The sequence below is a fragment of the Rhineura floridana genome, chromosome 3, assembly GCF_030035675.1.
Source record: "Rhineura floridana isolate rRhiFlo1 chromosome 3, rRhiFlo1.hap2, whole genome shotgun sequence".
Taxonomy (NCBI): domain Eukaryota; kingdom Metazoa; phylum Chordata; class Lepidosauria; order Squamata; family Rhineuridae; genus Rhineura; species Rhineura floridana.
In genome coordinates this window covers 52,373,492-52,388,610 of record NC_084482.1, presented here as the reverse complement: position 1 = coordinate 52,388,610, position 15,119 = coordinate 52,373,492, and the positions used below count along the sequence as shown (strand labels likewise).

At 42.1% G+C, this 15,119-nt stretch overlaps 1 protein-coding gene across 4 annotated transcripts in view; it reads left to right on the top strand.

The window, feature by feature from the left end:
• The first annotated feature begins 1,013 nt into the window (after positions 1-1,013).
• BAIAP2 (BAR/IMD domain containing adaptor protein 2) overlaps positions 1,014-15,119 on the top strand; it is a 208,853-nt gene continuing 194,747 nt past the window's right edge. For all 4 annotated transcript variants that reach the window (XR_009761274.1, XM_061615774.1, XM_061615776.1 and 1 more), the window contains exon 1: positions 1,014-1,182. Coding sequence is in view for 3 of the 4 variants with exons in the window: in XM_061615774.1 (XP_061471758.1) it covers positions 1,105-1,182 (78 nt within the window). In the remaining variant the exon portion in view is untranslated. The remainder of the gene's footprint in view (positions 1,183-15,119) is intronic.

Genomic DNA, 15,119 nt, shown 5'->3' with positions numbered 1-15,119 from the left:
ATTTTCATCTTTTATCATCTACCTAGCTCCTTATTAAATCCCATATACCCAACTGCACAAAAACTTATTTCACACTGCACTTTTTTTTTGACACTGCATAAAAATGTGTCTAGCTGCATATTAGAATAAGCCTGGTACTATGGTGTATGTGGTGGAGCTGCTTGGAAGGTGGGCTCCATCCTGTGTTATTTGTACTTTGGCTGAGGAATGTGTGTAATCAGTCTACCTTTGGCGCATGTGTTTTTCCTTCAATTATCCTTATGTCCCCCCTCCCCCCTTTCATGGTACACATTCTTCATTAGATCAGTTTCACAAATTCACGGATCCCCTCAGTCCTTAGCAATGTATTTGGAAGTCAGCAGTGGTCGACTGAAAACAATGGCTGCTGCTACCATGGATTGTGTGAACAGGCAACAGGAGGGGGTAAAGTGTGCTAAGTACTGACGTCGTTCTAAGGTGGCCCAAGTACACAACGTGACAGTCAAGATTCTTTTCTCTCTCCGTTATAGGTCATATGTGTGCGTGTGTCGTCATCATGGGGTAGAGCTGGCATGCTACTCCTATGTCCCATATGTGGTGGGCGTGAGTCTGTCTGAGGCGTTGTGCGTGAGGGCAGAGACTGTCCTTTTCTCGGGTCGTGGGGCGCCAACATGCGTGGACTCTATGACTGGGAAGTGGATGGTTGTTTCCTGGGTGTAGACAGCTCTTGGCTGAGTGCGTGTAAGCGGTGTTTGCTTTGTGTGAACACCCCTCTGTGTTGTTCAACAGCCGTGACTCGTCCCGTCCGTCCCTCCGCCCGCCCTGCCCCTTCTCTGACTCCTGTCTCTCCCCCTCCTCCCTTTTCCATTCCCCGCCTTTTCCAGACTGAGCTCCTAGAGGCGACCGCCAGGGCAGAGCAATACAGAGAAGGCGGGGCCGGGGCCGGGGGCGGGCGGAGGCGGAGGCGGAGGCGGGGGCGGCTGCTGCCGTGGGATGAGCCTGGCTCTGGGAGGCAATATAAAACGTCGCGCCTTTCCCTGCCGCGCTGCAACGTATTCGGATCTTAGCTGTGGTGTTTCAGCTTTCACCTCCACTCTCGGTTGAGCTCTGCGCCCTGCCCGGTCTATGGTGCTGCCCGGAGCCCCCGGCACCGTCATGTCACGCTCGGAGGAGGTGCATCGGATCACCGAGAATGTCTACAAGGTAAGTCCCGAGCGTCGGGCACTCGCGGGGGTTCGGGATGGGGGGGGGGCAACATTGCATTTTGTTGCACTGCACGATTTGCTTCTGGAGCAGCCTTTCATCTTCGGAGTCTTTTCTCTCGCTCTCCCCATCTCCCCCCCCCCTTTGGTTCCTTCTGCTGTGCTGGGACTCCTATTTTACACACTCCTTCCCCTGCCGCGTCTAGTAGCGGTGCCGGCGTTGCATGCCAGCTTGCTTTGTGTGCTTTGCCATGAGTGGCAGTCACCTGTTGCAAGATTTTGTAGCTTTCATCGTTTCCTCTCACTTCTCACCTACATTTCTTTATCTTTTCTCCCTCCCTCCACTCCCCTCCATTTGTAGTCTCGCTATTCATCCAGTTTCTCCTTGGATGGATCGGGTGGTTCCAAGCGCCTTTTTACTCTGGATGCAATTTATTTTAAAACACCTGCTTTACATAACCGAGTACGGGTTGGCTTCTCCTGATTTGTAGCCCGTCCGTGCCGAGGTAGTCTTCGATATACTGATCGTTTTGTAGCTGTGATGGGAAACCCTCCCCCCCCCCCATCCCGAACTCCTTCGTTGATTCCAGTACTGCTTTCCTGTGAGGTTATGCGGTGGGGGTTGGATAGAAAATCTTGCTTCATAGGGCGAGAGAGCTTGTAAAGACTTGGGGAGAAGTGTGTGTGTGTGTACACACATACCTGTAAAAGGCCCTCGGAGAAGGAGGGAGACAGCCTTAAAGAGAAACGTTTACCGAAGAAGCAAAACAGTAATTTATCCTACCCACTACCCACTTTTTTCAAAGAGAGCTTGGTTTTAGTACTTCATTTGTTTAAAGAGAATCCTAATCTGTAGGGAAATAACAGCATCTTAGGTTGTTTATTCTTCTGGCTGGCAAATATTGGTTAGACTGGCCTGAAGCAGTAACTTGCTTTCTCCTCCTCAGGTATTATTTATGCAGTTATTGTCTATTTATTTTTAAATCAGGTCTCTTCCCGCCCATGTTACCAGGTTTTGGTCTCATCTCTCTCTCCCTGTGCCCCATTCTAGGCTTCTAAATAGGGGAAACAAATTGGTTTTGTTCTAAAATGGGTGTAAGAAGATGTCTTATGTAAGAGCAGAGCTGACAGGTGACTTGTGTGTAGGAGGTTTTTTTTAACGAATGAACTTTTTCTCTTGTATTTAAATGGATCTCCTCTGCTAGATTAACAGCAGTGGCCAGAGAACCAATTTTTGGGCAACAATAATTTGGAAAATACAATTCACAGCACAGTCTTATACACAATCCTAGACTTACTCAGAAATAAATCTCAGCGAGTTCAATGGGACGTATGCCTAGGTAAATGTGTATTCTGTTGCAGCCTTAGTCTTTAACAGAGGAAAGTGAATATATGAGACTGGAGAAGAAAGCAAGGTTCTCCTCTCCTGAGTACAGGTGTGATCTTCATCTTCATCTAATCTTCATCCTGGTGTATGTGTGTGTTTTGTATGACTTAGAATTTTTAAGTACATCTTCAAACATGATCTTCCCATTAACTCTAGACAGATCCATCAATTGGCTAGGATGTCTTTAACTTAGCGTTGGATTCTTCTGAAATCAGAGACCTGAAGTTCTTTGCAGCTGTTTGTGACTTCTTAAGTAGATATTCTAACACTTTTGTTGAATAGAGTTTTAATTGTCTTAATTATAAATGTTTTCTTACTAAACGATTTCTCTGCTAGGTCAAATCACAGCTCTAGCATGGTATGTTAGATGGAGGTGGGTGGTGCATAAACAAAACACTGTTCTTGCTTGTAATAATGTCACACTTTTGTTTTTATTCTGAGATTTAATCTGTTGGCTCATGTAACGTATTTGAGTCTATTTATGTCAGCAAAGAACAATATAAAGAAAGGATTAAGTACTCAAATTAAAGGGGCCATGGATTTATAGAGGCACATAACTTGGGTCAGTGGATATTTTCAGATAGCGTTATACAAAATTGGCCAATATTATGTTCATTTATGCTGGAATGATAATCTAACTATCATGCCATTGAAAAGCACTTGTTTTTCAATAAGCATACATCAGTTAGTTGAGAATGTCTGATCAGTTGTTCAGAATTTGTTGTCTGAAGGCATATATGCATGGTGTTCTGTTAATTAGTACAGGCCAGATTTCCCCCAGTGCCCCATGCCATACGTAAGTAGGTCTATACTGTTCTTCCAGCTGCACATCTATCAGGTGCAGGTATTATAGCCTATGTGCATGGATGGTGCTGTTGATGTACTACCACTGATACCATATATATATTCCTGGAAGGACAATTATACCTCCTATGCTGTGTATGGAACAGGAATGTTGAAATTTCCCCTGTGTATGTCCCCCCACCCCCACCCCCACCCCAGCAACTAGAGACAATGGAGCAATTTATGTATTTTCATAAAGGGACAAATGTTTTCAGGCTAATATTGACCTGTATCAGATTCCATGTTTGCACTGAGTGGCTAACTTGGGCCAATTTTTGTGTGTTTTGAAATGCCCTTGGCATTTACCTTCTAGGTAGGCACAGTTCCATAAGAAACATTATTGTTAAGCCAGTAATTAGTTCTATAGTTATGGCTCTGTTGGGGATTAGTGAATCTCTGAATTTTTATTCCTATCTCTCTGCCTTTTGACTTCGACAGCTAACAGAAAGTATTCCTCTACTGTAAGAATGAGGGTAAATTAAAATGATTCTGCTTCACTATGAACAACTCTTAATAAAATCTTGCTAACTTGAGAATGTAATGCAGGCTCTCATGCATTAAACTAGAGCCAGTTGCACTGTTGTCTGGGGTTAGTCTCTGTTCCTCTCTTTAAATGATTACAACATTAAGTTATCTGTGAAAAGCATTAAGTGCCTCAGTTATTAGGCTTGCACCATTTAACCTTGCATGATGTCTTAAAGCTTCCTTGTCATTTCTTCTCCTCCACCTTTGTATATTTCTTGATATAGAGCCATCCTTAATCATTGAAAAATATATTTGATCGGAGACTGAATCTACTTCCCTCTAGTTTTTCCTTCCCTTCCCTCTCCCATTATTCTTGTTGTGAACAGGTCAATAGGTTTCTTTGTTTTATAGACTGGCCAAAGAGTCACGGAAGTAATCCTCACAGACCCTCTCTCAGGCTGCATGACAAAGTGCTTTTGAAACCTTGGAAGGTTGGGATTGAAAAAGCTGTAATATGGCAACTGCTCAAAGAAGAGTGGCCAACAGTTGCATGTAAACCCACTGTAGGAACCTAAGCAGCTCTTTGGATGGAATTAAATTCTACCCGCTTTTACCACCATATGCACACATGTATTCCCTCGTCCATAAAGAGTTTGATAACAGAGAAGGACATTGGAGTACACAATATTTTAATGTGTGTTTATACCATAGACAGTATATTTATTTGGAAGTAGACATTGTTGATGTCAATTCAGTTTTACTTAGAGTTACAGTTGAATGGTACTATGAGGAGGTGTGCCGAGTCTTAGATTCTAGCACAAGGGTCCTAGAACAATATTTATCCACAGTGATGATGGAGTCCAGGCTCTGTGCAAAAATTGTTACTGGTGCTATTGCATAAATGCTTGCTATCTCTTCCATGGTAAATATTTGATGCACAAAAGGCTTACATCAGGGATGGTGGGGGGATGACCTGTGATTCTCCAGATGTTATTAGACTCCAGCCCCCATTTGCCTCAGCCAGCATGGCCAGTGACTGGGTATGATGAATGTTTCATGTCTGACAACATCTGGAGGGGCACAGATTCTCTATCCCTGGCTTACTGGGGAATTGGTGTAGGTAAGGCTCTGTGTGATACATCGTATAGACCAAACATTTGCTTGGAAACCAGAAACAGCAGCACAGCTATGTTGCACTCCTTCTGTGCAGTAAGTGAGGCAGAGAGAGGTGTTATCCTGCCTCTCTTGCTAAGTCCGGAATACTGTGTTTGCTCATAAATCAAACATGCTTAAATAATATTGGGATGCCATATTCAAATATTTCAAAGAATCAAGATTCCTTCTTTAATTATATGGAAAATTAGTTAGATATACTCACTGTAAGCTTCAAAACATTTTTCTCCTGGCACAACTAATAACATCCACCCCCTTGCTGTTATTTTAGAGCTAGCAGCCAAACTAACCCAGTGCTTGGTTTGGCTAGTAAAGTTTAGACTGAGAAGCAGAAGAAGTTAAACTTTGTTTGCAGTGATGGGGTCCAGCTTGTTCTGTCACTTCACCCTTGCTTCCTGGCATTAGCTGTGGCAAATATATTCACTGTCCAGTTGCATTGCCAGCAGTAGTGTTGGGCTTGGCACTAGGAGAACTAATTGTTTGTTTTGTAAATGTTACAAGCCAAATGCAAAGGGCGCAACAGTAATTTGTCCCATGTTTATATGAGTGTGCCTGCTAGAGATGGGCTTTATACATTTTGAGTCAATTATGGGAAAAATACCTACTTCTTTGATTTGGTTGTGCAATGCCATTTTAATCTAGAGATGATTGCTGTGGAGTTTTGCATCACAAGTTGTCTATGGTATATGTGTACTATGGTATATTAATACAACTGTGACGTCCACATGGTGTATGGTAGATAGATGGAAGAGAGTAAGCTCTATACTATGCTTACCAACGGTAAGGAATGGGGGTAGGGCTATGCAAATACCTCATATAGGCTCTGAGCCACACAGAGCATGAGGTTACATCGCTCTGGACATTCCAGACAGAACTCTCTTTATGGCAGTTAGCTTATGTTCATTAATTTCCCTAGCTTTATGAACACATCTTTACAACTGACCTCAGTGTGTTCCGTTGTTTGTGTCCTCTTACAAAGCATTTCCTCTTGGCTGCCTTTCATATGCAACAAATTTGCAAAAGAACTTTAATGGATGGTACCTTTGGTTGTTTTCCTGTGTTAATGATGATGGATGATGATTTAGCATTTGTAAAGTGCATTTCAAATATTTTAGGCTGCTTGTTATGCATTATCTATAATTCTGACACTGAAGAATAGATCAATATTAGTCCCAAATTGCAGATGGCGGTGGGGAGAAGGAGGAGTTTAAGTGAAGTTTGCCTAAGAACACTGAATGAGTTGAAGCAAGATCTGAACTAGTGATTTCCCAATTCAAATTTATCCAGTATACTGCACCAACAGGTCTCTTGATGCAATACTACATGATGTATGCATAGCCTTTGATTCCCTGATTGCACGGTCAGCTATTAGTAGAAGAGGCATAGGTGAGGCATTTTGTACAAGGGAAGAATATGAGAGACACCATGCAATATTTATTACATTGTGGTATACATGATTCCTCCTCTCCTCATTTTATCCTAACAACCTTGTGAGGTAAGTTAGTCTGAGAGAGAGTTACTGGCCCAAGGTCAATCCAGTGACTTTCATAGGGATTTGAACCTTGGTCTCTCATGTCCTAGTTCAACACTGTAACCACTGCACCACCCTGATACCTTTATCCTATTCTAGCTTACATTAGAGCTCTGAACCAAACACACGGGAAACTTCCATGTATATATGCTGTCCTTAAAAAAAAAAAAAAAAAAAAAAAAAAGTCAGAAAGTTCACTAGATAATTGGTCCATGTTTACCTCTTTATTTAAGTGCTTGCATACTTCTCCAACCCTGTCTTTAACAGATGGCTCACAATTACATTTGTGGCCACAGTGATTATTTTCTAATGTATAGCAGGCTAATTCTGAGGGAACACTTCTTTGTTCTCTTTTGCCTTAATGGGGACATGTTTTAAATTTAATTGAACTCCCACTGTTGCTTGCTGAAACATTTTTTATCCCAGAGCATAAAAAACATTTTGTTGATCATGTTGGCAGACTCTAAACTGGCAGACTCTTCACTTGAATGGTCTCTTGTCAAAAGATTGTGCTGGTAAGTGAGCTGGGACAACTAAGGATTGTGAGTGCTTAAGCTGAGCAAACAGGGAGAGATGTGGCTGAATAAGTAAACCGGATTCGATCGTCATCCAAAATAAAACACCTTGGCCTCCAAGGGCCATTGCTTCTGAATGACAGTTGCTGGTGTTAAAAGTTGTTGTCTTTTGAAGAGCTGTGCTAATGACATGTTTGCAACAAAGGTAACGATTTCTCTGGGAGTTCAGGAACAGGGCTATTGTGAGCTTGCTTGTCCTTGCCAGTGTTGGCAAGGACTGGCATTGTTTAACTTGGCAAATACAAATTTCTAAGAATTATTTGCCTCCTTTTAAAGGGACCTTAAAGGGGAAAATTGCCTAAGGTCTCTTTATTCCAAAGAAAACAATGGACAGGACCTTTCTATGGAAGCAAAACTCTATATATTTCAACCTTTATTGGACTTAGATTAAAGGGACTGTTGCGAGTAAGCTTATTTCAGGCTGCAATCAATCCTATGCCCATTTACCTCTGATTAAACCACATTTAACTTAAGGGGCTGATTCCTGAGAAGACGTGCATAGGATTGCTCTATTAAGCCAGCTGTTGAAATGATGGTATGTTCAACAAATAAGGTTCTAACCTTATTAGGTAAAACTTATGAACTAATAGCACAGTGAATAGTGATTAGCGCTCCATGCTGTAGAATAAGTATATGGTAGCACCCATCCAAAAATGTTCTCCCTTAACTGATGTTCACTTTCAATTTCTTGCAGACCATTTAAAATGGGGACATAGCTGCTGATTGCTATAGCTGCTGGGTGATCAGCATACATGGCACTTTACGGAGTAATGTAATGTCCCTGCCTTCAGGATCGATCCAAACTTAGGTGCAGCGGACAACTGGGGGAGGGAGAAGCAAAGGAGGCAAGAGGGGGACATAGGCAGGGGCAGTTACACATATGTAGGCTTGGTTACTGTTAGGAATGGGAATTAAAAGATTAAGCAAAACATGTCACAGAAGAGGAATTCAGAGCATCCTTTCATCATTTTTCTTCTAGCGGTTCCTGTGAAACCAAACAGTTAACTTGAAAAACAATGTCTATAATAATCTCATGTCCATGATCCTACAAATTTTGGACATTTACAACATGGCTGCAGCATAGATGCAAGACGACTGAGTGCAATGCTGACAGTATCAAATCCATGAGCTTGTTTTAAAGTAATTAGATTGGACTTCATGCATTGAAATGCTCAGGTTGGGCTTACTGTGTCAAAAATCCTGTTTGCTTTCTTCCACTGCCATTTAAGCATATTAAGTACAAAAACAGATTTCAACAAAAGAAGATAAATTCTGTGTAGTAACATGGCAAATGCTAATGATAAAAGCCAATGCTTTATAAAAGACACACTCACTCTCCGTTCCTAATCAGTCTTGGTTAGGAAGATCAAAAGAAATTCCTGTCTTTTGTAATATCGAACTTCTGGCTGGACCTCTTCTAGTTCAACAGAGGTCTAATAGAGAGTGTATGCGTGCTTAGTGGGGTAAGTGGTTTCACATTTTTTGTCCAAATACTCCAGTTTTCTTACAAAAAAAGGCAAATGGCTCCAGGATTAGGCACAACCTTATTTCCACTTCAAAGCTAAGGATAGCCAACCAGCCATGAAACTGGCTATGTGAGACACTCATGCAAGACTATTATATTGTTAGGTCTTTTCTGAGAAAGGTGAGTGCTTGGTTCCATCACAGCCTGACATTTTCCCTTTGACTTTAAAACTAAGGTCAAAGCATGTCTTACATTATGCTTCCTGGTATATGAGCAGTTATATGCCTAGAGATTTGTGTTTCCTCCCCTATGCTATAGCTATCCTGCTACTTTAAAAATAATTTAAATCTGTATAGTTTACATTGGGGATGGGGAACCTATGACTCTCCAATGTTTTTGGATATATGTTGTTGGCATGGCCATTGCTTAGGGATGATGGGAGTTGTAGTCCTGTAACATCTGGAGAGCCACAGGTTTGCCCATCCCTGATTTAAATCTTTCCCCTACATTGATTTTCAATAAAACATGCCTTCCCTGAATGGGTCAGACAGTCTTGATCAATTTAGTGCTTGAGAGCAGCCTTTCCTAGCCTTTGGGTCCCCAGTTGTTGCTGGGCTGCAGTTCTCATCATTCCTGACCGTAGGCCATGCTGGCTGGGCCTGTTGAGAGTTGTAGTTCAGCAACATCTGGGGACCCAAAGGTTAGGAAAGGCTGCTTTAGAGAGCTTAATAATCAGAATTGGCAGTTGAATGCCCAAAGATCTCCAAATTGGAAAGAACAGTGAATTTTTCATGGTTTTTTTGTTATCTCATGAGTTGTCTGGATGCGAAGGAACCTCTGCTAGTGTCAATGTAGCCCTAACCAAGACCAGTGAATTGGCTCTGGCCAGGTTATATTCTTTATGTAATTCAAGACAAGAGAAGATACAGTGTCTTGTTGTTCTGCTCAGAAGTGGATAATTGCTGAGGTTTAATGATGACTTAAAACCTATGTGCATCTAATTGCAAAAATGATTGAAGAAAACATGGGATTACTACCAATTCTTATTCGTCCTTATTGTACAGTTCCAAGTCTGATGAAATTGTGATAGCACTTCTTTCAGCTTTTTCTGAATGAGATTCACACGCTGAGGTCAACTGTTTATCAGGGAATTAAACGGAGTTAAAAATAAGCCATGCATTTTATAATCTATTGACACTTTTTGAATGCTGTTTGTATGTTCTAAAGATAGTTTTCTTTTATCTGGGTGTTAGATATGTGGCCAAGACCTATTGCTTAAAGATGCAAGCTACTTGTGCCATAGTGTTAGCTTTATAAGAGCAAAGAGAGTGAATAACTGGTGATACTTCTGAGAGCAGTGTTGCAAATTAGAAAGGAAACAACATTTTGATCTTGAAATTAGCTGCCCCCCCCCCAAACTATGTGCTCATCAGTAGGACACCTTTGCTTAATATCTTCTTTCAAGGTGGATTATACCATAGACTATAGTAAGAATGGTTTCACTCAGGAAGCCTAACAAATCCATTTTATGCAAGCCATAAGGGTGATCCTAACTCCTACAGGAAGTAGGAACAGAATGTGCAGCTTGCCAGATGGAAAGTTCTCTGCTAAAGTGTTACATTAGCAGTAAATTTGTCTGTTTCCAGTAATATGTTGCATTTTGTCTTTCCAGTTATCATGGTGACATTTGGTCATGGATGCCTTCTAGAGTTGATCACCTCACCTTGATAACTACATTCAGAAATCCACAGTATGGCAAAGATACATAAGTGTTCTCTTCATGCAATAATCTTTCTGTATTTAATGACCTCTGCCTTCAAGACACAAGCTGGATTTTGATCAGTAGTTGTTCAGTTTAGAGAGATAAGACAATTTCATGTAAATGGTGGAATTTTGAGATCTTTGAAAAATTGCCTTGATCACTTTTTATGAAGCCTCTATATCTAGCATGATTTCTTGATTATGACATTAATCTGTATGTAGTTCTTTTTTCTCTCCCCCCCCCCCCCCGCCTCTCAACAATGGTTTTCTTTCTATTAAGGCCTTGTGGCATTACTGTACAGATTCATGGAGTCATGAGTCTCCAGGACTGGGAACGCTAGTGGCAGGCTTGACTCTATCTCTATTTGAGTCTTTGGTTACTGTTGTTCTTTTATGCTGCCCAAGCTATTCATAAGAACATAAGAACATAAGAAGAGCCTGCTGGATCAGGCCAGTGGCCCATCTAGTCCAGCATCCTGTTCTCACAGTGGCCAACCAGGTGCCTGGGGGAAGCCCGCAAGCAGGACCCGAGTGCAAGAACACTCTCCCCTCCTGAGGCTTCCGGCAACTGGTTTTCAGAAGCATGCTGCCTCTGACTAGGGTGGCAGAGCACAGCCATCACAGCTAGTAGCCATTGATAGCCCTGTCCTCCATGAATTTGTCTAATCTTCTTTTAAAGCCGTCCAAGCTGGTGGCCATTACTGCATCTTGTGGGAGCAAATTCCATAGTTTAACTATGCGCCGAGTAAAGAAGTACTTCCTTTTGTCTGTCCTGAATCTTCCAACATTCAGCTTCTTTGAATGTCCACGAGTTCTAGTATTATGAGAGAGGGAGAAGAACTTTTCTCTATCCACTTCCTCAATGCCATGCATAATTTTATACACTTCTATCATGTCTCCTCTGACCCGCCTTTTCTCTAAACTAAAAAGCCCCAAATGCTGCAACCTTTCCTCGTAAGGGAGTCGCTCCATCCCCTTGATCATTCTGGTTGCCCTCTTCTGAACCTTTTCCAACTCTATAATATCCTTTTTGAGATGAGGCGACCAGAACTGTACACAGTATTCCAAATGCGGCCGCACCATAGATTTATACAACGGCATGATGATATCGGCTGTTTTATTTTCAATACCTTTCCTAATTATTGCTAGCATGGAATTTGCCTTTTTCACAGCTGCCGCACACTGGGTCGACATTTTCATCGTGCTGTCCACTACAACCCCGAGGTCTCTCTCCTGGTCAGTCACCGCCAGTTCAGACCCCATGAGCATATATGTAAAATTAAGATTTTTTGGCTCCAATATGCATAATTTTACACTTGTTTATATTGAACTGCATTTGCCATTTTTCCGCCCATTCACTCAGTTTGGAGAGGTCTTTTTGGAGCTCTTCGCAATCCCTTTTTGTTTTAACAACCCTGAACAATTTAGTGTCGTCAGCAAACTTGGCCATTTGACTGCTCACTCCTAATTCTAGGTCATTAATGAACAAGTTGAAAAGTACAGGTCCCAATACCGATCCTTGAGGGACTCCACTTTCTACAGCCCTCCATTGGGAGAACTGTCCGTTTATTCGTACTCTCTGCTTTCTGCTTCTTAACCAATTCCTTATCCACAAGAGGACCTCTCCTCTTATTCCATGAGTGCTAAGCTTCCTCAGAAGCCTTTGGTGAGGTACCTTGTCAAACGCTTTTTGAAAGTCTAAGTACACTATGTCCACTGGATCACCTCTATCTATATGCTCTCAAAGAATTCTAATAGGTTACTGAGACAGGACTTTCCCTTGCAGAAGCCATGCTGGCTCTGCTTCAGCAAGGCTTGTTCTTCTATGTGCTTAGTTAATCTAGCTTTAATCATACTTTCTACCAGTTTTCCAGGGACAGAAGTTAAGCTAACTGGCCTGTAATTTCCGGGATCCCCTCTGGATCCCTTTTTGAAGATTGGCGTTACATTTGCCACTTTCCAGTCCTCAGGCACGGAGGAGGACCCGAGGGACAAGTTACATATTTTAGTTAGCAGATCAGCAATTTCACCTTTGAGTTCTTTGAGAACTCTCAGGTGGATGCCATCCGGGCCCGGTGATTTGTCAGTTTTTATATTGTCCATTAAGCTTAGAACTTCCTCTCTCGTTACCACTATTTGTCTTAGTTCCTCAGGATCCCTTCCTGCAAATGTTAGTTCAGGTTCAGGGATCTGCCCTATATCTTCCACTGTGAAGACAGATGCAAAGAATTCATTTAGCTTCTCTGCAATCTCCTTATCGTTCTTTAGTACACCTTTGACTCCCTTATCATCCAAGGGTCCAATTGTCTCCCTAGATGGTCTCCTGCTTTGAATGTATTTATAGAATTTTTTGTTGTTGGTTTTTATGTTCTTAGCAATGTGCTCCTCAAATTCTTTTTTAGCATCCCTTATTGTCTTCTTGCATTTCTTTTGCCAGAGTTTGTGTTCTTTTTTATTTTCTTCATTCGGACAAGACTTCCATTTTCTGAAGGAAGACTTTTTGCCTCTAAGAGCTTCCTTGACTTTGCTCGTTAACCATGTTGGCATCTTCTTGGCCCTGGCGGTACCTTTTCTGATCTGCAGTATGCACTCCAGTTGAGCTTCTAATATAGTGTTTTTAAACAACTTCCAAGCATTTTCGAGTGATGTGACCCTCTGGACTTTGTTTTTCAGCTTTCTTTTTACCAATCCCCTCATTTTTGTGAAGTTTCCTCTTTTGAAGTCAAATGTGACCGTGTTGGATTTTCGTGGCAATTGGCCAGTTACATGTATGTTTAATTTAATAGCACTGTGGTCACTGCTCCCAATCGGTTCAACAACACTTACATCTCGCACCAGGTCCCGGTCCCCACTGAGGATTAAGTCCAGGGTTGCCGTCCCTCTGGTCGGTTCCATGACCAACTGATCTAGGGAATAGTCATTTAGTATATCTAGAAACTTTGCTTCTTTGTCATGACTGGAACACATATGCAGCCAGTCTATGTCCGGGTAGTTGAAGTCACCCATTACTACCACATTTCCTAGTTTGGATGCTTCCTCAATTTCGTATCTCATCTCAAGGTCTCCCTGAGCATTTTGATCAGGGGGACGATAGATCGTTCCCAGTATTAAGTCCCTCCTGGGGCACGGTATCACCACCCACAATGATTCTGTGGAGGAGTCTGCCTCTTCTGGGGTTTCGAGCTTGCTGGATTCAATGCCTTCTTTCACGTATAGAGCGACTCCGCCACCAATACGTCCTTCCCTGTCCTTCTGATATAGTTTATATCCAGGGATAACCGTATCCCACTGGTTTTCTCCATTCCACCAGGTCTCGGTTATGCTCACTATATCAATGCTCTTCTCTAAGACCAAGCACTCCAGTTCTCCCATCTTGGTTCGGAGGCTCCTAGCATTAGCGTACAGGCACTTGTAAGCAGTGTCTCTCTTCAAGTGTCTTTGGCGGTAATTTTGCTCTTCTGAATTTATATCCTGTGCCCCTGCTCTCACCATGCCTACTTCTAGGCCTACCCCTTTTAAAATTTCATCATTTCTTTGGTTTTTATCCCAGGGGGGAGGTTTATTCCGAACCGGACCTTTCTCAGCTCCTGTCGGGTTTCCCCCCTCAGTCAGTTTAAAAGCTGCTCTGCTACCTTTTTAATTTTAAGTGCCAGCAGTCTGGTTCCATTCTGGTTCAAGTGGAGCCCGTCCCTTTTGTACAGTCTTTGGTTTGATGTGGCCTAGCCAGTACTGTGCCATACTCCTGCCTCAAATCTACCTACGGCTTCCACTTCTTATGTGCCAGTGATCAATCACAAAAGTGAATGTTTAGTCTTGTGCATGGATAGAAGAAAAGGCATTTCTATAATGGCATACAAGATGTTTGATTGCTGCCATTGGTGTAGCTTGCACATATTCCAAAAATGGCAAAGCCTCTGTTGACTCCTGGTCTACTGGTCTCTTTTCTCTCATGTAGTCCTCACTGTTTTCAACTGTTATAACTATCTTGTTGCTGATATTTGTATTCTAAGGAAGACTGCTGCAACAGCTATTTGCCTTTCTTCCTCTGTTGGGGGATGTTTGGAAATCAGCTTCTTTCTACAGCATATTTCATGGTGTATATCAAATGAGCTTCAGCTTTCTGCTTCCACAATGCTAGCCTTTCCTAAGTCACCCTCTCAGAAAGGCTTTGATTCTAGAGAGCTGCGATTACCAGAGCTCTCCCTCATAATGATTACACTTAATGAGACAGTGGAAGGAACTGTCAGCCTCCCCCTCACCACTGCTGCCACTACAATTGGCTTGCCTACACATGTGGAATAATTACAGGGGGAGATGGAGAAAGCTTGGCACCTACCGCCAACGTAATTCCCCTTCCCCCTCTATTGTGACTCATCCTGATGGACCTCTTTGTAACAGAGCAGATCTCATTGTGGCACTGATAGGAGTCTTATCACCTCTGCTAGTGCTCTCTGAAAACTTACATCTGCAGCACATCAGAAATGCATGCCAAGCAGAGATGAAAATTTGCCAACCTAGACACCCATGTTTAAAAGTGTACTTGAGTTTTGTGTGAGTATAATAAGCACAATATATATAAGATATACACCAAATTAAAACAGGAAAGCAAACTCCATCCTTCATAATAAGTTTGTATTTAATGTTCTGTTAAGGGAGCTATATTGCAGCTATGCCATTATTGGAAACTTTAACCCACTTTGGTTTTAAAATAAGAGATTTTCATGTTGAAGACAGTGGG